Source organism: Embiotoca jacksoni, unplaced genomic scaffold (assembly GCF_022577435.1).
Source record: "Embiotoca jacksoni isolate LCO1_2020_lvr unplaced genomic scaffold, fEmbJac1.0.p SCAF_104, whole genome shotgun sequence".
Taxonomy (NCBI): domain Eukaryota; kingdom Metazoa; phylum Chordata; class Actinopteri; family Embiotocidae; genus Embiotoca; species Embiotoca jacksoni.
The window spans coordinates 444051-467866 of record NW_027185235.1 but is presented as its reverse complement, the minus strand read 5'-3'; the positions used below and the strand labels follow the sequence as shown (position 1 = coordinate 467866).

Genomic DNA, 23816 nt, shown 5'->3' with positions numbered 1-23816 from the left:
CATTTATTACCTTTAATTACACTTTAACGTGTTCAGTGCTATTAAATAAACTGGTGGGATTTATATCTATACACAACGCGTAGAAACAAAGGTGTTACCGACGCGTAGAAACAAACGCGGCTCTCATTCTGACAGATGTTTTCTGTAAAGATTCGTCACTTTTAGTGAAGTTCAACACATACATGTAAAAACTAAACCTAAAATATTGTTCATCAGAACTGAAAATCTAAACAGTTTTACTTTCTCTCCTTATTTGACGACATCTACAACGTGTCCATGATGTCGACCAATAGCAGCACAGAGACTGTAACTATGGCGACAGCAGAAACAGACTGTCCTCTTGGTGCAACGCTGTTTCTGTTGTTTTTTTTTTTCAGACACATCGTGAACATTCGTTCCAGGAAGACACCCCTGGCTCTTCCCTCCTTGTGACATCACATGGGTAAGAGACGGAGAGCTGTGATTGGTCGGGGACCAGTGTGTAGTAAATAGTGAGCTGATGTCTGATTGGGTTTGTGGAGTGTTCAGCTGTGACGATGTTCAACACGTGAACTCCTCCGACGGCCCTCGGCGGTCCGGACCAGGAGACGCCGCCTCCCCCCCGCCGTGCCGCCCCCCCCTCTCCTCCTCCACCTCCACCAGGCCCTGCAGGTACTTGATGTACCTGATGGCGGCCCGCAGCGTCTCCACCTTGCTGAGGCGCTTGTCGGCGCTGTGACCCGGCAGGTGGTCCCTCAGCTTGGCGTAGCCCTGGTTCACGCACTTCACCCGCTGGCGCTCGCGCTCGTTACGTTTCTGGATGAAGGCCGGCTCGAACGGACACTCGTACACGCTGAAGTGTCCGCGGTGGAAGGGGGCCAGGTAGGGCAGCAGCCCGGGGCCCCGCAGGGGGCCGGCGTAGAGGCCGAGGCCGGCCGGGTCCATGCTGGACGGGTAGAGGAGGACGGGGACGGAGCCGCGGTCCTCACCGAGTCCAGCAGGCGGAGACACACTGAAGCTCAGGCAGGAAGAACGCTGGTCGAGGAGGGAGGAGGAGAAGGAGGAGCTCATCGTGTGACTTGGACCGACCCACACCTGAGGAGGACACGTGGTGGATCAGAACCAGAGACAAGACAGACAGTCCATCATCTTCAAATTAAAACAAAATGAAATTGAAGATAATTTAAGAAAAATAATGTAATCCTGAAAAACAAAAAGTTTAATTTAGAGAATCCAAATTCTTTTGTCTGAAGAGATACAAATCAAATTTAATTAAAATCTGATATATTTTAAACAAAATTAAGATTCTAAAATAAAATGAATAATTCAAACACTTTTATCTGCTGACTAGAAGATTTATTATTAACAGGAATTCATCTCTAAGACTTAAATCGGCCATCTTCTGTTTGGGATAATAAACTCAAACCTGTACCGGGTTCTTACGGGTCGTACCGGGTTCTTACGGGTAGGTTCGTCGCTGCGCAGGTCACCACTGACATGAAGATCATGGATCAGGACATTTCTCTGATCTGTAACCATGACAACAGAGCACAGCAGATCTGTGAATAAGGTTCCGACGGACGGATGTTCTGATCCTCTCAGACCGTCAGAGATGAACGCTGCAGGATGAAGGCAGATGTTGTTTAGGCTCCGCCCCTCGTCATGCAGACTCCAACAACATGGAGAATGGGTTCTAGTTCTACTTTAAATCAGTCTTTGTCTCACCTTCAGATGCAGCTGCAGCGTCGTCCTCCAGTTTCACACAAACTGACTGCTCAGCCTTCACCTGCTTTTACCTGCTCAGGCTCCGCCCCTCCAGGTGCGTGATGGGTCGTCAGGTAAAGCCGACAGACCGCCTCCAGTCTCATCAAACAGAAGAACGTCTCCAACGATCCGACGAAACATCCAACACTTCCTGAATGAGAAGAAACGCTCGGCCCATGCACACACACACACACACACACACACACACACAGTCCAGGTGTGTGTTGGTTGTGAGTCGGCCGTGGTGTCGGTGTTGTCGGTTCTTTGCGGTGCAGAACATCAAACAGAGAAATGAGTGTTTTGCGTTTCCTGTCTAAGTCCTGGTCGTCAGATGAAAGGCGGCAGCGACACACACCCTTCCTGTCATCACACATCACACACTGATGACTGTTTACACACACACACACACCTGGAAGGAGCCCCCCCCCCCCCCCCCCCCTCCACACACACACACACACACACACATAAAGCAAAACATCACCCAGAACCAGTGTTCCTTCAGTGTTTTTGATAAAAGAAGAAACAAAGACTAAAGTTTGTAATAGTTTATTAATCTGAATTTACAGTTTAGAGGCACGTTATAAATCATCTGAAAGATTAAAGTACAAAACTAGAAGATCAGAACTGTCCGATCAGAACCGAGCGGACCGGTGGAACCACAACATTTCATCAGCAGGTTGAAGTTGTTCAGTGCGCAGTTCACCTGACAGACCGCCAGGGGACGCTGCCCCCACTGGATGGACGGCTGTACTGCAGTGACGTGTCACCTGCTGATCAATACTACTGATCATCATTTCTTTGGAAACATTCCGTCTCCACGGCGACAGTGATCCAGAAAACATTTACAATTAAGGATCTAAAACCGATGACTGGATGATCGATACGGCTGCAGATGGATTAATCAACGAATCGATTCCACATGATTCTGGAATCTATTTATACCTGAGATTATTAGTTATTGATTGATCGATCAGTCACAAACCAGTTTATTATCTCAGACAAATTAATCAATTATCTGATTTTTATTAACTGGGATTGAATTCAGATTGAAACAGGAAATGGACTGAAATCGAACCCGTCAAATTAAAAGCAGTGACGCTAACGGAGCCGAAGCTGGAGGACGTCTACTCTTTGCACTGGACCAAAGAGTCCCCCGATAGTTGGACAGATTGAGAGACGGACAGATAGTTGGACAGATTGAGAGATGGACACAGAGGGGGTGGGGTCTCAGCCCATGTAGGGGTACTTCCACTCTGTCAGGGGGACGTGCGTCTCCTTCACCACCTGCGGAGACGTCCACCTCAGGACGTAGTGAGGACCTCCTGGTTTATCATTGGTGCCTGAAGAAGAGATCAGTTTAACATCAATCAATCAATCAATCAATCAATCAATCAACCATCCATCCATCCATCAGGTTTCAGTGACTGACAGTGATTGTCTGATCAAGTAACATCTGAGAAGCAACACTGTGATAGGTGGTGATGTCATCAAAGAGACTCTGACACACCTATGACCTCACAGCTTCTCACCTGAAGCTCTGGCGCCGCCGAACGGCTGCTGGGCGACGATGGATCCGGTGGACTTATCGTTGACGTAGTAGTTTCCCGCCGCGTTCCTCAGGACGCGGGCCGCCTCCTCCACCACCTCCCTACGGTTACCATGGAAACACGGATCAACACGGGACACAGGTCCACCTGATAGATGCCAGAGACGCTGATCCGGCAGCAGGTATGTAACACGTGTGCAGAGGAACACGTCTTACTTGTCCTGAGCGAACACGGCTCCCGTCAGAGCGTACGGCGATGTGCTGTCAATCAGCTGCAGAACCTCCTTGTAGCTCCGCTCAGGGTACACGAACACCACCAGGACCGGCCCGAAGATCTCCTGCAGGACACGGGACACGACACGGGACACCACATGGGACACGACACGGGACGCCACATGGGACACGGGACACGACATGGGTCACGACACGTGACACGACACGGGACACCACATAGGACACGACACGGGACACCACAAGGGACACGATATGGGACACGGGACACCACATAGGACACGACACGGGACACCACAAGGGACACGATATGGGACACGGGACACAACATAGGACACCACACGGGGCACGACATGGAACACGATACGCGACAGGACAGGGGACACAACAAAGGACACGACATGGGAAACGGAACACCACATGGGACACAACATTGGGCACGGGACACAACATGGGACACGGGACAGCACACGGAACACAGGGTCAGAGACACCAGTGGAGGGATTCAAAGGTTCCTGTCAGAACCGGGTTGGTACCTCGCTCATGATGGCGTCCTGCGGGTCTTTGGTCTCGATAATGGTCGGATCCACGAAGTATCCGGTCCTGTTGTCACATGTCCCTCCGGCCAGGACGCTCAGAGATGGAGACGACCGGGCGCGATCCAACCACCCCTTGATCCGAGCGAAGGACTGGAGGACGAGACAGAGTGAGACATGGGAAGGAGAGGACAGAGACACAGGAAGGAGAGGACGGAGACAGTCTGTCTGGTTTCACCTTGTCGTCGATGACGGCGGAGAAGAAGGTGCTGAAGTCGTCCACAGGCTGAGAAGACAAGAAGAAGACGTGAGACGGACTTCATCAGACCAGAGGACGTCCACCTGGAGGTCTGAACCTTGGACAGACAGACAGGTGTCCACTCACGTCTCCCACCCGGATGTCCCCGAGGACGCCCAGCAGCTGCGTCCTGATCTGCGGCCAGAGGCTGTCGGGGACGTACATCCTGGAGCAGGCGGAGCACTTCTGTCCTCCATACTCGAAGGCCGAGCGGATCGTTCCCATGACGACGCTCCGGACGTCCGCCGATGAGTGGACGAAGTGGAAGTTCTTCCCGCCGCACTCTAAAAACACAAAGAGTCGTCCGGTCGCTACGGCAACACGTTAACGGGGGGAGACGGCGGACGCAGACGCTCACCTCCGGCCAGGCGGGGGAAGTTCCGGTACCGGTCCAGGTTCTGGGCCACCTGCTTCCACAGGCGCTTGAACGTCCTACGAACACAGAGTCAGTGAACGCCTGGTGTCGCCAGCAGGGGGCGACATGTCAGGCGGCGAGACTTACGGCACGCTGCCGGTGAAGTTGATGCCCGCCAGGTGCTCCGAGGACGTGACGGCGTCTCCAAACACCGGACCGTCGGCCGGGAGGAACTGGACGATGTTCGGGGGGAGACCGCTGTCCCTCAGGACCCGGTACACTGCGTAGCTCGCTGACATGGCACTGTCACTGGGCTTCCACAGGACCACGTTGCCCTGGGAGACGGAGACACGGGGACATCAGAGACACCAGACTGTCCCTCAGGACCCCGTCAGGAGGAGGAGAAGGAGGAGGGGGACCAACCAGGAGTCTCTCACCATCAGAGCCGGCGTTCCTGCCAGGTTTCCTCCGATTGCAGTAAAGTTAAACGGAGCCACGGCGGCGACAAACCCCTGAAAGACAAGATGGAGACATGGTGAGGTCAGGGGTCAGGGTGGGGGTCAGGGTGGGGGTCCTGGTCTCACCTCCAGCCCTCGGTACAGCATTGTGTTGGTGCTCCCGGCGGCGTCCAGCGGCTGCTGCGTCTGCAGCTCGATGGCGTGTTTGGCGTTAAATCTGAAGAAGTCGATGAGCTCTGCAGCCGCGTCGATCTCCGCCTGAACCACCGTCTTCCCCTGGACACACAAAATGGAGGCTTGAAGCTCCGCCCACATGCACCACGCTGTACTGTCTTTTCTTTTTCTCTGTGCTTCATTCTGGTCTTTGTTTAGCAGCTGATTCCTCTGATGGTTCTTTCCCTCTGACCCTTTGACCCCGACCTGGTACCTGGATCTGTACCTGACCCCCGACCCTGCGGTACCTGTCCGATCATGGTCTTGGCCAGGATCTCTGCTCTCTTGGGTCCGCTGATGATGTCGGCCGCCTTGAAGAGGATCTGGGCCCGGTCCTGGACCGGTTTCAGGTCCCACTCCCTCCTCGCTGCCACCGACGCCTCGATGGCTTTGTTGATCAGCTCCTGGGTCACATGAAGCACAAAGACCATGTGGTTCCGGACTCCTGGTGGACCTGAATGCCTCTGAAGGGTTCGGGTCGGAACTCACCTGGTCGGCGTAGCAGAACCGGGCCACCTTGTGGGAGTGGTTGAAGGGCTGTGAAGACAAACAGAACCAGTGACATCAGAATGATGCAGCAGCTGGTTCTGATCCAGTCAGCAGAGATGTGTTCACTCACAGACAGCTGATATCGGATGTCTTTGGTCCACACGTGTTCGTCTCCCACCACACATGGGACGTCCTCGGTCCCGCCACGCAGACGGGCCAGCGCCTGGACGGAACACACATCGGGTCAGTACAGACTGAGGTTCTGAGTGTATTAAAGAGTGTCTTAAGGTTCGGACCTCCTGCAGCTCCGTTCTCTCTGGACTTCCCTCGTTGAAGCTCAGGATGGGCTCGTTGGTCACCTCCACAGAAGAACAGGGGAAGGTCCGGAACCTGAGAACGCACAGAGTTCAGAACCACACCGACCAGCAGGACCTGACCTGGATCAAACCAGATCAGACCGGGTCAGACTGGATCAAACCGGCTCAGATCGGATCAAACCGGTTCAGACTGGATGAGTCATTACCCCCCCCCCCCCCCTATTAACCTGATACCCACTGAACCGGTGCAGGCTGGATTGGAGGGGGTGGAGCCAACGGGCCGGCTGGTGTCATGACAGATGTTCTCAGAGTCCATGTGCACCAGAGCCTGACCTGACCTGACCGGACCGGACCGGACCTAACCTGACCTGACCGGACCGGACCGGACCGGACCTAACCGGACCGGACCTGACCTGACCTGACCTAACCTGACCTGACCTTTACCTCGGAAAGGAGTGTTAAAGTATTCGAGGAAATGTACTTCGTTACTTTCCCGCTCCGTAAACAACTATTGATCAGGTATCATTACGTAACACACGCGCACACACACTTATAGTGATCAGTGACAGGTCACCGATCAGGTCATTGATCAGAGTACCGCCTCAGATGATTGACAGGTCTTTAAGGAGTGACGCGGGGCTGAAAGAGTCTCGTGTCCGCTCATGTGAAGCACCTACCCCCTCCACGACCGACACACCGCCGCCCGAACACGCAGCATCTTCCTGGGACTCGCTGACGAGACCCACTGAAGGAGAAAAGAAGCCGTCGAACACAACTGCCGCCTGGATCGATACCTGATCAGATACAGCAAACAGACGGTTGACCGAGCAGACCCACGGTTACAGCCGGGACACTCCAACACGACCGCGCTCTCAGCGGGGCACACGACGTACTTCACGGAGGGATTTCGTCCATCTGCCTCCACATTTGTTCTGTTTCACAACAGTTTGATATATATATCTCATATTTTATCAAATATAATTTCAAAAAAGGAAACTTTATATTTAAAAACAGTAAAATATCCATCGAGGAACCTCCTCCACCCTCCTCTTCAAGAAATGGAACCTTCCAAAGGCGGGTCGGTGCCTGTCCAATCAGCAAACAGTAGAAAAGTGACCAGCCAATCAGATGCCTCCTGTGAGGAATCAGAACGAGGCTCTATATTGACCCAGTTCTTGATCTTTCCGCCGGTAGTTGATCACTTCGATAGTTTGTCCAGAATTAAAATCAATAATGATAATCATGGTTTTATTACTGCAGATGATCAACTCATAGTTCACACTTAGATAAGAGTGTTGACTTTATGATTATAAAATCTTGATTCAGCTCATTAATTCTGTGAAATCATCCTCCATTTTCCTCCATTTCCACGCTCTTACACATCGAGACTTTTTTTTAGCTCGTGCATGTAGATATATCTATATCGTATCAATGATATATGATTATATCATAAACTCTTCAAAGCTGAACTCAACTCAAGCTACAAATTGATTTATTTATTTTTCATTTCTCTGATTTATTAATGTCTCTAATATGTTTAATTACAACAACAATTATTCGTACTGGTATTATAACATGTCTTACTACTATCATAACTTTGACAAATTAATAATTCAATCTGTCTTATTTATACATTTATTTTGGTGATAGTTGAGAAAAACGAGCAAACAAACTAACAACAAAAGTAAATAAATAACTAAATCAGTAATATAAACATGTCATGTACCAATTTATGAGGAGTCGCGGACTGATTCCGTCGACGTGATTCTTCATCAGTTCTGGATATGAATGCTGCTGCGGGTTCTGCAGGTGTTCTGAGGTTCTGAATGTCACCAGACTGTAATGACACATACCGACCACACGATGGAGACAAACCCCAGACAAATCACAATTTCTGTTTTTCACATTCAGACACATTTTTCATGTGTTTCTGCTCAAAATGATATTTTTTAAAATGTATTTTATAAATATCTTTGTGACATTGTAAAGCAACAACATTACGTGTTGAGTGTTTGTAGTTTCAGCCGTCATCAGTCCTCCATGTTCTCCTGAAGAGGAACGAGGACCGACAGCTGATGGTTGCAAGGAGCGCGCGGGAAGTAGTTCCATGTGCTGAAGCTCCGCCTCCTTTTTGTTTTTGCGTGTTTCTGTATTTTGTCCCAAGCGGCGCCCCGTACCGTGACAGGCGTTGACAGGCAGGTTGTTGTGGTGGGAACGGACTGTAATTAGCGTCGAACTCTCGACAGCTGCTCAGCTGCTCTTCATCACCCGGAATATCGGAACCACCGGCGGCCGACAGCGGAACCACCGGCGGCCGACAGCGGAGCCGCGGAGCTGCGGCTCGTCTGAGCCCGGGACACGGTAGGTGCTGCCGGCCGTTAGCCGCTAGCTAAATGACAGCTAACAGACCGCTTAGGAGCCAAACTGAGCCGAGCCGAGCCGAGACACTGTTAACCGGTTCAGACGGGCCAGACAATTTACCCGACCTTCACCCGACAGAGTCCGGCAGGACAGTATCTGTCAGGCCGGCAGCTGCAAGTCACCGGGCCGCTGAGAGAACCGAGGCTAGTTAGCATGGCAACAGTCCGGCTAACTGTGAAGCTGCTCTATTTTACCCGAGAACAGTACAAGTACACGGTACAAGTACACAGTACAAGTACACAGTACACGGTACAAGTACACGGTACAGGTACACGGCACAAGTACACGGTACAAGTATACAGTACACGGTACAAGTACACAGTAGACAGTATACGGTACAAGTACACAGTACACGGTACATGGTACAAGTACACAGTAGACAGTATACGGTACAAGTACACAGTAGACAGTACACGGTACAAGTACACAGTACACGGTACATGGTACACGTACACAGTACAAGTACACGGTACAAATACACAGTACACGGTACAAGTACACGGTATACAGTATACAGTACACGATACAAGTACACAGTATACAGTACACGGTACAAGTACACAGTATACGGTACAAGTACAAAGTACACGGTACAAGTACACCGTATACGGTACACAGTACACGTATACAGTACAAGTACACAGTACAAGTACACAGTACACGGTACAAGTACACGTACACAGTATACGGTACACGTACACGGTACACGGTACAAGTACACGGTACTTTCAACTTCATGTAGTACAAGTATACAGTAAGAGTACACAGTATGAGTATACAGTACGAGTACACTACTGTCAACTTCATGTAGTACAAGTACACAGTATACAGTATGAGTACACAGTACTGTCAACTTCATGTAGTACAAGTACACAGTAGTCAGCTTCATGCAGTACAAGTACACCGTATACAGTATGAGTACACAGTACTGTCAGCTTCATGTAGTATACAGTACCAGTACACTGTATACAGTAAGAGTACACAGTACTGTCAGCTTCATGTAGTACAAGTACATAGTACTGACAGCTTCATGTAGTACACAGTATACAGTACGTGTACACAGTACTGTCAGCTTCATGTAGTATACAGTACAAGTACACAGTATACAGTATGAGTACACAGTACTGTCAGCTTCCTGCAGTACAAGTACACAGTGTCTCCAGGACAGGAAACCGGGAGGACGATGATAGAACATGTGATTAACTGGATGTGATGTCACTGACCTGTCCCCTTCTCCTCTGTGATTGGTCGATAACAGCGTATGGGTCAGCTGACTCCAGGCAGACAGCATGAGCTCGAAGGGAGGCGGAACCGCTCTAACCCGCCGCAACTACCGGCTGGCCTCGGACACGGACAAACCTAAAGCTACAGGTGAGCTGTGAACACCTGAGACGGGTGCATTTGACAGGTGACTGTAGGTGTTATAAAAACAGGAAGTTGGTTTCAGTGTCAGACTTGAAGTCACACACATGAAACACGTATGTTCAGAGTGACCACCTCTTCCTGATGACATCATCACCTCTGATGTCCTTTCAGAATAAAGCTCCAGAGAAACAGACGGTTCAGAAGCTGTATGAGAATCTGTCTGTTTTTAAGTTTCCTTCGGTCTCCTGGTGGTGTGATTACCCATGATGCACTGCAGCCAGGAGCTGCTCACTCACTTCTGCTTCTGTTTTACTGAAAATGAACAAATCCAGACGAAACGATGACAACGGTGTACTTCCTGTTTGTAAAAGTTCAATAACTTCCATCCATTATCTATACCCGCTTTATCCTGAACAGTCCTCAGTCACATGATATGAATTATTGTATGATGATAATAATGTTATTGTGAGTCAGACCTCTGTGTATTAAGCTGGTTCTGGTTCTGGTTCTGGTTCCTCCGTCAGGCATCGTGAATGAGAAGCTGCTGAGTGACTACCTGCATCATGTGTTTCCATCCACCAAGCAGGGGCCGGCGCTGGCCTCCCTCAGGTAACTCACCAATCTGTCCTCCTGTCTGTCCTCCTGTCTGTCCTCCTGTCTGTCCTCCTGTCTGTCCTCCTGTCTCTCTCCTGTCCTCCTGTCTGTCCTCCTGTCCTCCTGTCTGTCCTCCTGTCTCTCTCCTGTCCTCCTGTCTGTCCTCCTGTCTGTCCTCCTGTCTGTCCTCCTGTCTCTCTCCTGTCCTCCTGTCTGTCCTCCTGTCTCTCTCCTGTCCTCCTGTCTGTCCTCCTGTCTCTCTCCTGTCCTCCTGTCTGTCTCTCGTCCAGCAGCCTCATGTTTCCTCTGCAGTTCTAACTTTAGCCGAACAGCTGCTGCTCTGACACATGAACTCACAACAACACAACTTTGTATGTGGAAATAAAATAACGTGCAAGAATTCAGGAAACCAAACTGTTCTTTTAACTTTGTAAAAACTTTTGTGAAGTCTTCTTTTTATTCATTTTTATTTTCAGTCTTTATTTGTTTTATTTCATAGTTTTTCTTTGCATTAACTCATTTATTTATTTTTGAAACTTTAGCTGTCAGATTTAATATAATAACTGTTACTTCAGTCCTGCAGTTCCACTTTGAGTGTTAGGAGGCGACACTGAGTCACTGCAGTCAGTCAGTTGATTCAGTCTGTTTCTGATCAATAAACCAAACACAAAGTTCATCACCACCTCCTCCTCCTCCTCCTCCTCCTCCTCCAGGAAGCCTCTTGGTTTCCAGGACCTCGGTTCCCACCTGGAGAAACTTCTGTCTGAAGGGGAACCAGCCGACGACATCAAGGGTGAGGACAGTTATTGATCACTGGGGGGGGGGGGGGGGAAATGCAGGACCGCAGCTGACCTGTGTGTGTGTGTGTGTGTGTGTTGTGTGTGTGTTGTGTGTGTGTGTGTGTGTGTGTGTGTGTGTGTGTAGATCAGTGTGGTGAAGGTCGTCTGGGTCCTCAGCCGGTCGTCCTCGATCACACCAGCGGTTTCGAAGGACTTCTGTTTGTGGACGACGACCTGCTCGGGGTAAGACAGACACGCTGAGCCCTGATTGGCTGACAGTGTGATGATATCACCAGCAGCTATTTCCTGTCTCTGTATGAAACCATGTGTGTCCTCTCAGGTCATCGGACACAGTAACTTCAGCTCCATCAGAGCCACCACTTGTGTGTACAAAGGTAACTCCTCCCACCCCACCTGTGCTTCCTGTTTCTGTTGATGACTCCTCCCCCCTTACCTGCTCTTCCTGTCTGCAGGTAAATGGGCCTACGAGGTTCTGATCTCCTCTCAGGGTCTGATGCAGATCGGATGGTGTACTCTGAACTGTCGCTTCAACCAGGAGGTACAAATACACACACACACACACACACACACACACACACACACACACACACACACACACACACACACACACACATAGACACATAGACACACACACACAGACACATAGACACACACACATAGACACACACACACATACACACACACACACACACACATAGACACACACACACACACACACACACACACACACACACACATACACACACACACACACACACACAGACACACACACACACACACACACACACACACACACACACACAGACACATAGACACACACACACACACACACACACACACAGACACACACACACACACACACAGACACACACACACACACACACACACACACAGACACACACACACACACACACACACACACACACACACAGACACATAGACACACACACACACACACACACACACAGACACACACACACACACACACACACACACAGACACACACACACACACACACACACACACACACACAGACCCCCCCCCCCCCAGTAGTAACTGTGGGTGTGTGTGTTTCAGGAGGGGGTGGGCGACACTCCCGACTCGTATGCTTACGACGGGAACAGAGTGAGGAAGTGGAACGTGACGACCACCAACTACGGGAAGGTGAGTCCTCACTTGCAGCAGTCCGTCTCAATCCTGTCTGTCTGTCTGCAACTAAACTCCGATTCTGTCCCTCAGTCCTGGGCCGCCGGGGACATCGTCAGCTGTCTCGTCGACCTGGACGAGGGGACCATCACCTTCTGCCTGTGCGTCCCTCTCCTTTAGTTCAGTTTGTAGTGAGGCTAGCAGTTTCCATCCGTTTACAGTCTTTATGCTAAGCTAAGCTAACCAGCTGCTGTGTGATGTTTACAGAACAGAGAACTTCCAGGTTTACTTCCTGATCAATGATGTGTGTTCCCCTCTCCCTCTGTCCCCCTGTCACTGTCCCCCTGTCCCTCTGTCCTCAGGAACGGTCAGTCTCTCGGGATAGCCTTCACCAACATTAAGACAGGTCCTGGTGTCGCCTACTTTCCCGCCATCAGTCTGTCCTTCAAAGAGTCGGTGGCTTTTAACTTCGGCAGTAGACCTCTCAGATATCCTCTCAGAGCACCTTCATCATCATCACTCTTCTTCATCACTCCTCTTCTTCCTCTGTTCTTCCTCTGTTGTCTTGTTACCATAGTGTCTGTGTGTCTTGAGCCTCCAGTGGCTGTTTGATGAACTGCAGTTTGCTTCATGTTTCATGTTTTAAGTAAAACCTGAAGGAGTTTATTTCCACGGAAGTGTAACAGGAAGTACAAACAGTTTGAAGGTGAGAGTGGGACTGATCTAAAACTTTTAACCAGACGTTTTGTGGATGTGAATCTTCTCTGAGCTCAGCAGAGACACTCAGTCAGTGTGGATGGAGACTGGTTGTAGTCATGGAGACCAGTTGTAGTCATGCAGACCACTCGGGTCAGATTTAAAGAGACATGATGTCCCCTTTCTGTCCATGGACTCTGTGTTTGTCTTTAACCTGAGCGGTCTACGTACCCTGTGGATGGATACCTGCCGCTTCAGAACCCCCCTGCTGGAGACCTGATGAAGGCTCAGAAGCTGCTGGGCTACATCAAGAACGTCCTGTCCACCGCCATCGACAGCCAGGTAGGACACCTGTCCCTCAGTCTGTCTCTGTCTCTGTCCCTTTACTGGGGGACAGTTATTGTCCTGAACGTGTCCCGGTGCTTTGTGTCCTCCGGGTGGTCCTGTAGAACAGAAGGTGGACTCTGAGGTGTGTGTGTGTGTGTGTGTGTGTGTGTGTGTGTGTGTGTGTGTGTGTGTGTGTGTGTGTGTGTGTGTGTGTGTGTGTGTGTCGCAGGAGGACAGGCTGGTGGACAGAGACTGTGCTGTCTGGAGACTTCACGGAGAACCGACCATCCTCATCACTCTGGCTCACATCTTCAACCACTTCGCTCCTCTCATGGTGAGACAGTCACTTCCTGTACTTCTGTGACACTTCCTGTAGTTCTGTGTGAAATGATGATGTCAGCAGTTTTTAACCTGTATTGATGTCAGAGTGTAAAACCCACTTTGACTAGGACTCTGGCACCACCTGGTGGAGGTGTGAGGAACAACACATAAGGACACTGAAAGACAGTAGGACGGTGTTGTCAGTGAAACCAGACGACATCAACTCTTAAAAACATGATTTCCATTCATGTAAATGTGATCAAAGAGTTTTAAAGACAGAAACATAATGTGTTCACGATGAGAAGCGTTTTCAGAGTTTTTAAATGTCCTTTTAAATGTCCACATGAAGCTGTGACACCAAGAGGAGGAAATTTATTATAGAACAGCAGCTCTTATACACTAATAATGACACCTGTTTACAGCTGATTTTAATTCTTCTAGCTCTGTGTGTGTGTGTGTGTGCGTGTGTGTGTGTGTGTGTGTGTTAGTGTAAGGTGTACCTGGTGGAGGACGTGCTAATGAACTTCCTGTTGGGGATCCTGGAGGGTGGAGGCTCCGTGGATGAACATCCTCTCATACAGCAGCTGCTAGACCTCTTCTGGCTGCTGATGGAGGTGAGCAGGAAGTATCAGACAGACCACGCCCCCTACACCTGAACCGTCACACAGACCCCACCCCTACGCCTGAAACATCACAGATAGACCCTGCCCCTACATCTGAACCATCACACAGACTCCGCCCCCTACACCTGAACCATCAGACACACCCCGCCCCCTACACCTGAACCATCACTGACCACGCCCCCTACATACCTGTCTGTGACTCCAGGACTACGAGGTGAATGAGTGTCTGAAGCAGCTGATGATGTCCCTCCTCAGAGCGTACCGCTTCTCCCCCATCATCCCTGACCTTGGCTTCCAGGTGAGACCACATATCAGTGTGAAGCTCCTCCCCCTCCTCAGGTGTTCTGATGTTTCCATGTTGATGGTTCCAGATTCATTACCTGCGTCTGACCACCGCCATCCTACGCCACGAGAAATCCAGGAAGTACCTGCTCAACAATGTCCTATATCCTTGTGTGTGTGTGTGTGTGGGGGGGGGGTCTCTACATCAGTGAACTTGTCTCCTTAACACACATCTACGTTCGATGTTCTGCGTTCCGTCGTTTTCTTTTACATTAAGACTCCTCTGAGAGTGAAGGAGGCGGGGCTAGAGGAGCTCATCCCGACCACCTGGTGGCCCACACACTTCGACAAGGAGGTAACACCTCCTCACCTGCTGTTTACTCCTCCTCCTGTTTACTCCTCCTACTGAGACAGATTCAGTTCAACTGAGTCTGCAGCTTCTAAATGAGCTGAAATCTGACTGGACTTTGGTGTGAAATCAGAACAGGAGGAACAGACACAGTCAGCTGTTTTCTATCTGTCGGTCTGAGTAATAAGATCAAGAACTTAAGACTGTTTAACCCCGCCCCCTCTCCAAAGTGGGAGGGGTTTCAGAAGTGATGGGCGTGTCCTCCTGTTTAATAAGATTCATATTTAGTTTGAACATTATCTGTTCTTTTAGCTGTTTTTTTCTGAGGAGCAGGACAGACGTGTCCTGTTGTGACAGGACACGTCTCAGGGTGAAACGGGTTCTGTCTCACGTGTCCTGTTGTGTCTCAGGGTAAAACGTGTCCTGTCTCACGTGTCCTGCTGTCTCAGGGTGAAACGGGTCCTGTCTCACGTGTCCTGTTGTCTCAGGGTAAAGACGAACGGGACCCTAAAGATGAGAGTGCAGACGAGCGTCTGAGGCGTCGCGCGTATGAGAGAGGCTGCCAGAGGCTGAAGAAGAGGATCGAAGGTCAGACTCACTTCCTGTTCTGTTCACTTCCTGTTTGTTCTTTCATTAAAGGGTTAATCAATGAATCTGACTTCCTCTCACCTCCTTCTTCTCATCCTCCCTCTTTCCTCCTCCTTCTTTTCTCTCTCCCTCCCTCCTCCTCTGCCTTCTTCGCCTCCTCCCTCCCTCCCTCCCTCCTTTGCCTCCTCCTCCTCCCTCCCTCCTCTTCCTCCAGTGGTGGAGGAGCTGCAGGTTCACATTTTGAGGCTACTCCTCAACAACAAGGATAAAACGTCGGTACGTCCAGTTTTTATTGATCATCAATATTTAAACACTGATTGAAGCTGACATGGTGATGATGATGGTGGTGGTGATGATGGTGGTGGTGATGGTGGTGGTGATGATGGTGGTGGTGATGGTGGTGGTGATGGTGGTGGTGGTGATGGTGGTGGTGATGGTGGTGATGTCTTGTGGTGATGATGGTGGTGGTGATGATGGTGGTGATGATGGTGGTGGTGATGGTGGTGATGGTGGTGGTGATGGTGGTGGTGATGATGGTGGTGGTGATGGTGGTGGTGATGGTGGTGGTGGTGATAATGGTGGTGATGATGGTGGTGGTGATGGTGGTGGTGGTGGTGATGGTGGTGGTGATGATGGTGGTGGTGATGGTGGTGGTGGTGATGATGGTGGTGATGATGGTGGTGGTGATGATGGTGGTGGTGATGGTGGTGGTGATGGTGGTGATGTCTTGTGGTGATGATGGTGGTGGTGATGATGGTGGTGATGATGGTGGTGGTGATGATGGTGGTGATGATGTCTTGTGGTGATGATGGTGGTGATGATGGTGGTGATGATGTCTTGTGGTGATGATGATGGTGGTGGTGATGATGGTGGTGATGATGTCTTGTGGTGATGATGATGGTGGTGGTGATGTCTTGTGGTGATGATGGTGGTGATGATGATGGTGATGATGGTGGTGATGATGATGGTGGTGGTGGTGATGATGATGGTGGTGATGATGATGGTGGTGGTGGTGATGATGATGGTGGTGATGATAATGATGGTGGTGGTGATGATGGTGGTGGTGATGATGATAATGGGTGGTGGTGATGATGGTGGTGATGATGATGGGTGGTGATGATGGTGGTGATGATGTCTTGTGGTGATGATGATGGTGGTGGTGATGATGGTGGTGATGATGTCTTGTGGTGATGATGATGGTGGTGGTGATGTCTTGTGGTGATGATGGCGGTGATGATGGTGGTGATGATGTCTTGTGGTGATGATGGTGGTGATGATGATGGTGGTGATGATGATGGTGGTGGTGGTGATGATGATGGTGGTGATGATGGTGGTGGTGATGGTGGTGGTGATGATGGTGGTGGTGATGATGATAATGGGTGGTGGTGATGATGGTGGTGATGATGATGGGTGGTGATGATGGGTGGTGGTGATGAAGATGATGGCTGATGGTGGTGGTGGTGGTGATAATGATGATGGTGGTGATGATGATGGCTGATGATGATGGTGGTGGTGCTGATGATGATGATGGCGGCTGGTGCTGATAATGATGATGATGATGGTGGGGATGATGATGGGTGGTGATGGTGGTGGTGATGATGATGGTGATGATGACGAGGTAATGAGTGGTGTGTGTCCTCAGGGTGAAGCATCTCGCTACATTTTCCTCAACAAGTTCAGGAAGTTCCTGCAGGAGAACGCCAGCAACAGAGGGGTGAGAACCACACGAGAACTGCACGAGAACCATACGAGAACCACACGAGAACCACACGAGCACTACACGAGCACTACACGAGCACCACACGAGCACTACACGAGAACCACACGAGCACCACACGAGCACTACACGAGCACTACACGAGAACCACACGAGAACCATACGAGAACCACACGAGCACTACACGAGAACCACACGAGAGCCACACGAGAACCACACGAGCACTACACGAGCACCACACGAGAACCACACGAGAGCCACACGAGAACCACACGAGCACTACACGAGAACCACACGAGAACCACACGAGCACTACACGAGAACCACACAAGAACCACACGAGCACTACACGAGAACCACACAAGAACCACACAAGCACTACACGCAAACCACACGCGAACCACAAGAGCACCACACGAGAACCACACGAGAACCACACGAGAACCATACGAGAACCACACGAGCACTACACGAGAACCACACAAGAACCACACGAGCACTACACGAGAACCACACAAGAACCACACGAGCACTACACGAGAACCACACGAGCACTACACGCGAACCACACGCGAACCACACGCGAACCACAAGAGCACCACACGAGAACTACACGAGAACCATACGAGAACCATACGAGAACCACACGAGCACTACACGAGAACCACACAAGAACCACACGAGCACTACACGAGAACCACACGAGCACTACATGCGAACCACACGAGCACTACACGCGAACCACACGCGAACCACACGCGAACCACAAGAGCACCACACGAGAACCATACGAGAACCACACGAGAACAGGAGAACTACGTGAGAACTACAAGAGAACAGCAGAACTATGAGAACTACGGGAGAACTATAAAAACTGAGAACAGGTGGTTTACCTGCAGAACAGCTGGAGCCAGAGACTTTTACTAATTCATCTGTCTGTCTGTGTGTGTGTGTGTGTGTGTGTGTGTCTGTGTGTGCGTCCGTCCGTGTGTGTCCATGTCCATGTGTGTGTGTCCGTGTGTGTGTGTGTGTGTGATGTCAGCACCCCACAGCTCTGTGTCCTCCAGAGTACATGGTGTGTTTCCTGCACCGCCTCATCACAGCTGTCAGATCCTGCTGGGACGAAGGAAGCAGGAAGAGTCCCAGCAGCTTCAGCAGTGAAGGTAGCAGACCTCCTCCTCCTCCTCTTCCTCCCTGCTCCCTCCTCCTCCTCTAACGGTCCTCTCTGTCCTCCAGAGTCCTACGTCCCCCCCCAGCTCTTCTACAATGGGAAGGTGGACTACTTTGACCTGCAGAGACTTGGAGGGCTGCTCTCCCACCTGAAGAAGACCCTCAAAGGTCAGTGTGTCCACAGGAAGACTGTCCCTGAGGTCTGGAGGATGAGGGAGGAGGATGGAAGAGTAGGGAAGAGGTCCTCTTCCTCCATCCTCTTCATCAGTCTGTCTAGCCTGCATTAGTGAATCAGTGATGAAGACTCCATCTGTCCTTCATCACCTGCTGTTCTACCAGCATCACATCACTGATCAGTTTAACTGAGGGACAGGCAGCACTGTCCTTCTGGGACACTGAGACACAAGGAGACAGGACGGTCTGTCTCTCACTGAGACACTGAAACCTTTCAGGAAGTGAAACCTGCTAACAGATTTTCATTAAAAGGTTTCAGATCTTCAGTAACACATGATGTCTTCCTACGTCTGTCTCCGGCCATCTCCGTCCGTCTTCTGATGTCTCTGTCTGTCCTCCAGATGATCTGGCCAGTAAAGCCAACATAGTCATCGACCCGGCAGAGATTCAGTCCTCCTCCATGGACGACCTGGACGAGGACGAGGAGAGCGGCGCAGCTCAGGTGTGTTTACATGTATACAGGTTATAGATATATAGAAACATAGATCAGGTGTGTTTACATGTATACAGGTTATAGATATATAGAAACATAGATCAGGTGTGTTTACATGTATACAGGTTATAGATATATAGAAACATAGATCAGGTGTGTTTAGTGTTTACATGTATACATGTTATAGATATATAGAAACACAGATCAGGTGTGTTTACATGTATACATATTATAGATATATGGAAACAGATCAGGTGTGTTTACATGTACACAGGTTATAGATATATAGAAACACAGATCAGGTGTGTTTACATGTACACAGGTTATAGATGTATAGAAACATAGATCAGGTGTGTTTATATGTATACAAGTTATAGATATATAGAAACAGATCAGGTGTGTTTACATTTATACATGTTATAGATATATAGAAACAGATCAGGTGTGTTTACATGTATACAGGTTATAGATATATAGAAACACAGATCAGGTGTGTTTACATGTACACAGGTTATAGATGTATAGAAACATAGATCAGGTGTGTTTACATGTATACAAGTTATAGATATATAGAAACAGATCAGGTGTGTTTACATGTATATAGGTTATAGATGTATAGAAACACAGATCAGGTGTGTTTACATGTACACAGGTTATAGATATATAGAAACATAGATCAGGTGTGTTTACATGTATACATGTTATAGATGTATAGAAACATAGATCAGGTGTGTTTACATGTATACAGGTTATAGATATATAGAAACAGATCAGGTGTGTTTACATGTATACTATATTCATATGAACTATTGATTGATGTGTCCACAGAGGCCGTTTGGCGCTGCAGCAATGGGCGGAGCTCTAGCGAGGCCCAGCTGGCTGAGTTCTCCCACGTTGGGTCGGGCCAACCGGTTCCTGAGCACGGCGGCGGTCAGCCTGATGACGCCTCGACGGCCTTTGAGCCAGCCAGAGAAGGTGAAGGTTCGGACGCTGACAGTGGAGCAGCGCACCGAGGAGGACAGTAAGTGTTCATTCTGATCACAGCTGACAGTACTCATTATATTTATATATATATATATATACACATCACCATACTGTCGTTATCCTCCCTCCTGCTGCCAGCTGAATTCAATAAGACTCTCTGCTGAGTCATGACAGGAACCAGAATGGAGCACAGATTTCAGCAGGCCATTAGAGGCCTTTAGAGCCTGGTAAAGCCCGTTAAGGCCCGTTAGAGACCGTTGGAGCCCGTTCGAGGCCTTTAGAGGCTGTCAGAGCCCTTTAGAGACCTTTGGAGCCCGTTAGAGCTGTTTAGAGCCCGCTAGAGGCCGTTAGAGGCCTTTAGAGACCTTTAGAGCCCGTTAGAGGCTGTTTGAGCCTTTTAGAGGCCGTTAGAGTCCTGCTGCTGAGCTCCTCAGGCAAGACTGAAACTGTTAAAACTGGTCACCTGGTCTGGTTGTTGATGTTTGAACTCTGATCGGACTTCGTAACAGTCGGCACCTTCCACTTGTGATCCACCACTCACTGCTACAAACAGCTGGAGGTGCTCCTCACCTGGAACAACACCTGTACACTCTGTCCCTCACCTCCTTCTCTCCCTCCTCTCTCCTCTCTTCAATCTGAAGTCGAGGGGAGCCATGGCAACGACGGCCTGTTGCTGGGGCGACCGCTGGAGGAGCCCGACCAGTCGATCGCTGACAAGTCTCTGCTGGAGATTGTAGACGGGATCGTGATGATGTACAATCTGAGTGTCCATCAGCAGCTGGGCAAGGTGAGGTCATCACAACACGCCTCCTACAGGTGAGGTCATCACAACACGCCTCCTACAGGTGAGGTCATCACAACACGCCTCCTACAGGTGAGGTCATCACAACACGCCTCCTACAGGTGAGGTCATCACAACACGCCTCCTACAGGGGAGGTCATCACAACACGCCTCCTACAGGGGAGGTCATCACAACACACCTCCTACAGGGGAGGTCATCACAACACACCTCCTACAGGGGAGGTCATCACAACACACTGGATAAAAGTCAAGCAGGCAGACTCAAACACAGAGTTCGGTGTTTGCATGAGCGGTTGTGATGGTTCTGTTGGGCCTGAGGGTTCTGACGGATTTTTTTCTCTGATGTGGTCCCCCCACAGATGGTGGTGGTGTCGGATGACGTCCATGAGTACGCCGTGGCGCTGAAGGACACGGAGGAGAAGATCGCTCGATGTCCTGCCAGAGTGAGTCGGCTATGTTTGTAGTTTTAAACAGATTTCGTCAGTGTCTCTGTGGAGAGGACCGCAGTCAGGTTCTTCTTCAGTGATGTCACTGACTGACCCAGGAGACCAAACAGGAAGCTGTCATAGTTTATCCCCTCAGACTGAGACGGTCTGGAGGAGGCGGGGCTTTAACACCTGCTGTCATGTCTCACAGTCACTTCCTGTTTGTGTCAGAGAGCTGACATCCTTGAGGAGCTGCAGAAGAGCCAGAAGGTGTTCGCAGAGAAGCTGAACCACCTGAGCCGGAGACTGGCCTGGATCAACGCCACCATCTACTCCAAGGTGAGCCTCGGTCTGGATCAGAACCTCTGCTGGATCAGAACCTGTGATCAGTGCTGCTCCCGGTCTGGATCAGAACCTGTGACTTTGTGTGCAGGAGAAGATGCTGGATGTGTACTGGCTGCTGTGTGTCTGCATCCGGACCATCGAGCACGCTGACAGCACTGGCTCGCTGTTTGCCTTTGCTCCAGAGTTCTACCTCAACGTGGCCATGAACGCCTACAGCGCCCTGAAGAACTACTTCAGCCCGGCCAATGGCATGGAGGAGCTGCCCGGTAAATCCCGCCCACCTGCTACACCTGTTCCACCTGATCACCTGTTTACATGCTGGAACCAGCTGAACCACAGGATGTCATCACCTCTGATGTCCTTTCAGAGAAAAACATAGTTCAGAAGCTGCCTGAGAATCTGTCTGATTTTAAGTTTTCTTCAGTCTCTCAGTGATGAGTGATGGTGGTCTGATTACCCATGATGCACTGCAGCCAGGAGGTGCAGACACACAGTTATGCTGCTGTTAAAGGGACAGTTTCTCTAAATATAAACCGATCTAACCTGAACACAGTAACTCCATCTTCATGTTGCAGTATCAGGAGCGTTTTGACATTACATAGGCTCAGATTGGCCCCGCCCCCTCCATTCCATCATTGGTCCATCCTGCTGTGTCAGCATGTGCAGAGTGTTAGCGGGTTCACATGTTGACGTGCTGTCAGCTCATGTTTCTGGCTCCACGTGTTCAACATGTTCTCCTGCAGGCTATGAAGAAACGCTGACTCAGCTCGCTGCCATCCTTGCCAAGCACTTTGCAGACCCACGCATCGTTGGAACAGGTAACACACACACACACACACACACACACACACACACACACACACACACACACACACACACACACACACACAGGTGGTCCTCTGGGTTCTGCAGGTGGTAGAACCCCCTGCTGTGTCCTGTGTATTAACACCTGTGTTCTGGCTCCAGATATCAAAGACTCTCTGATGCAGGCCCTGGCCAGCTATGTCTGTTACCCACAATCCCTCAGGGCGGTGGAGAGAATCCCAGAGGAACAGTGAGTCCCTTCTCTGTTTCCTACAAAGACCACAACCTGGTGTGGGTAATAGATCCACTGACTGATCAGGAAGTACTGATTCAGCATATTGATCCGTGAAGCTATAGTAATGTCATCTGTGTGATTTCAGACGCGTTGCCATGATGAGGAATCTGTTGGCTCCGTACGAACAGAGACCCTGGGCTCAGACCAACTGGATCCTGGTCCGACTGTGGAGGGTGAAGACGCACACACGCACACACGCACACACGCACGCACGTGCAATCTGACTCCTCCTCTTCCTCTGGTTGTTTCAGGGTTGTGGTTTCGGCTACAGATACACTCGCCTGCCTCACCTGCTGAAGACCAAACCTGAGGACGCCAACCTGCCCAGCCTGCAGAGTACGTGTGTGTGTGTGTGTGTGTGTGTGTGTGTGTGTGTGTGTGTGTGTGTGTGTGTGTGTTCTTATGTTTTCATTGTGTATTACTTCCTGTTTCAGCTTCTCATCTGTCATCCATCTCCAAAAATAAATTGATTGAGGCCACGACACCGAGTTTACAGAGATGGAGATCAAAACATCTCGGCATTAAAAACAGACACTATTCTGTGGTGGAAATCACTGCATGGGCTCAGGAACATTTCTGGAAACCTTCGTCTGAGTTTATATGATTTGCAAATCATCATTTACATTTATACGGCGTCCCAACTCCACCCGTTGTTTCTCCTCCACCTGTTGTTTCTCCTCCACCTGTCTCTCCTCCACCTGTTCTGTCTCTCCTTCACCTCCTCCTGCATGATGACTGACATCCTGTTCTCCTTTGCATGCTCTCAGGAGATCTGTCCATTGCTAGTTTCCAAAGTAAGTTTTCATTTCACGTCCTGGTTTATTTATTTACAGTGAAAGTCTTTTATTGTGCAGTCCAACACAACATCCTCTTGTTTAATCATCATGTTGATGAGCCTGCTCCTCCCCC

General features: G+C 49.9%; 3 protein-coding genes across 4 annotated transcripts in view; 1 reads left to right on the top strand and 2 right to left on the bottom strand.

Moving 5' to 3' along the window:
• Positions 1 to 540: 540 nt before the first annotated feature.
• On the bottom strand, positions 541 to 1129 carry LOC138213976 (achaete-scute homolog 5-like). Its single transcript, XM_069175326.1, has one exon. The coding sequence runs from the start codon at positions 1048 to 1050 to the stop codon at positions 541 to 543; it is 510 nt and encodes a 169-aa protein (XP_069031427.1). The 5' UTR covers positions 1051 to 1129.
• A 1144-nt stretch (positions 1130 to 2273) lies between these two features.
• Positions 2274 to 7025, bottom strand: aldh4a1 (aldehyde dehydrogenase 4 family, member A1). Its single transcript, XM_069175434.1, has 15 exons — positions 6864 to 7025; positions 6166 to 6259; positions 6000 to 6092; positions 5870 to 5917; positions 5629 to 5784; positions 5294 to 5443; positions 5147 to 5221; positions 4857 to 5044; positions 4713 to 4786; positions 4442 to 4638; positions 4295 to 4342; positions 4057 to 4209; positions 3506 to 3627; positions 3273 to 3391; positions 2274 to 3083 (listed from the first exon to the last, which is right to left on the bottom strand). The coding sequence occupies exons 1-15, from the start codon at positions 6902 to 6904 to the stop codon at positions 2971 to 2973; spliced, it is 1671 nt and encodes a 556-aa protein (XP_069031535.1). The 5' UTR covers positions 6905 to 7025; the 3' UTR covers positions 2274 to 2970.
• Positions 7026 to 8349: 1324 nt separating this feature from the next.
• Positions 8350 to 23816, top strand: part of LOC138214035 (E3 ubiquitin-protein ligase RNF123) — a 45797-nt gene continuing 30330 nt past the window's right edge. The window contains exons 1-31 of one of the 2 annotated variants that reach the window (XM_069175395.1): positions 8350 to 8547; positions 9866 to 9978; positions 10497 to 10581; positions 11280 to 11359; positions 11491 to 11588; positions 11686 to 11740; positions 11819 to 11904; positions 12444 to 12530; positions 12606 to 12673; positions 12875 to 13000; positions 13436 to 13550; positions 13765 to 13869; positions 14345 to 14470; positions 14685 to 14777; positions 14851 to 14924; positions 14999 to 15116; positions 15560 to 15698; positions 15913 to 15974; positions 17341 to 17412; positions 18458 to 18578; positions 18652 to 18753; positions 19161 to 19261; positions 20081 to 20273; positions 20878 to 21023; positions 21398 to 21481; positions 21695 to 21802; positions 21897 to 22074; positions 22552 to 22626; positions 22775 to 22862; positions 22993 to 23080; positions 23159 to 23243. In XM_069175395.1, the coding sequence (XP_069031496.1) occupies positions 9897 to 9978; positions 10497 to 10581; positions 11280 to 11359; positions 11491 to 11588; positions 11686 to 11740; positions 11819 to 11904; positions 12444 to 12530; positions 12606 to 12673; positions 12875 to 13000; positions 13436 to 13550; positions 13765 to 13869; positions 14345 to 14470; positions 14685 to 14777; positions 14851 to 14924; positions 14999 to 15116; positions 15560 to 15698; positions 15913 to 15974; positions 17341 to 17412; positions 18458 to 18578; positions 18652 to 18753; positions 19161 to 19261; positions 20081 to 20273; positions 20878 to 21023; positions 21398 to 21481; positions 21695 to 21802; positions 21897 to 22074; positions 22552 to 22626; positions 22775 to 22862; positions 22993 to 23080; positions 23159 to 23243 (3040 nt within the window). In that variant the 5' untranslated portion in view covers positions 8350 to 8547; positions 9866 to 9896. The remainder of the gene's footprint in view (positions 8548 to 9865; positions 9979 to 10496; positions 10582 to 11279; positions 11360 to 11490; positions 11589 to 11685; positions 11741 to 11818; positions 11905 to 12443; positions 12531 to 12605; positions 12674 to 12874; positions 13001 to 13435; positions 13551 to 13764; positions 13870 to 14344; positions 14471 to 14684; positions 14778 to 14850; positions 14925 to 14998; positions 15117 to 15559; positions 15699 to 15912; positions 15975 to 17340; positions 17413 to 18457; positions 18579 to 18651; positions 18754 to 19160; positions 19262 to 20080; positions 20274 to 20877; positions 21024 to 21397; positions 21482 to 21694; positions 21803 to 21896; positions 22075 to 22551; positions 22627 to 22774; positions 22863 to 22992; positions 23081 to 23158; positions 23244 to 23816) is intronic. The other variant, XM_069175399.1, reaches the window with a different exon arrangement.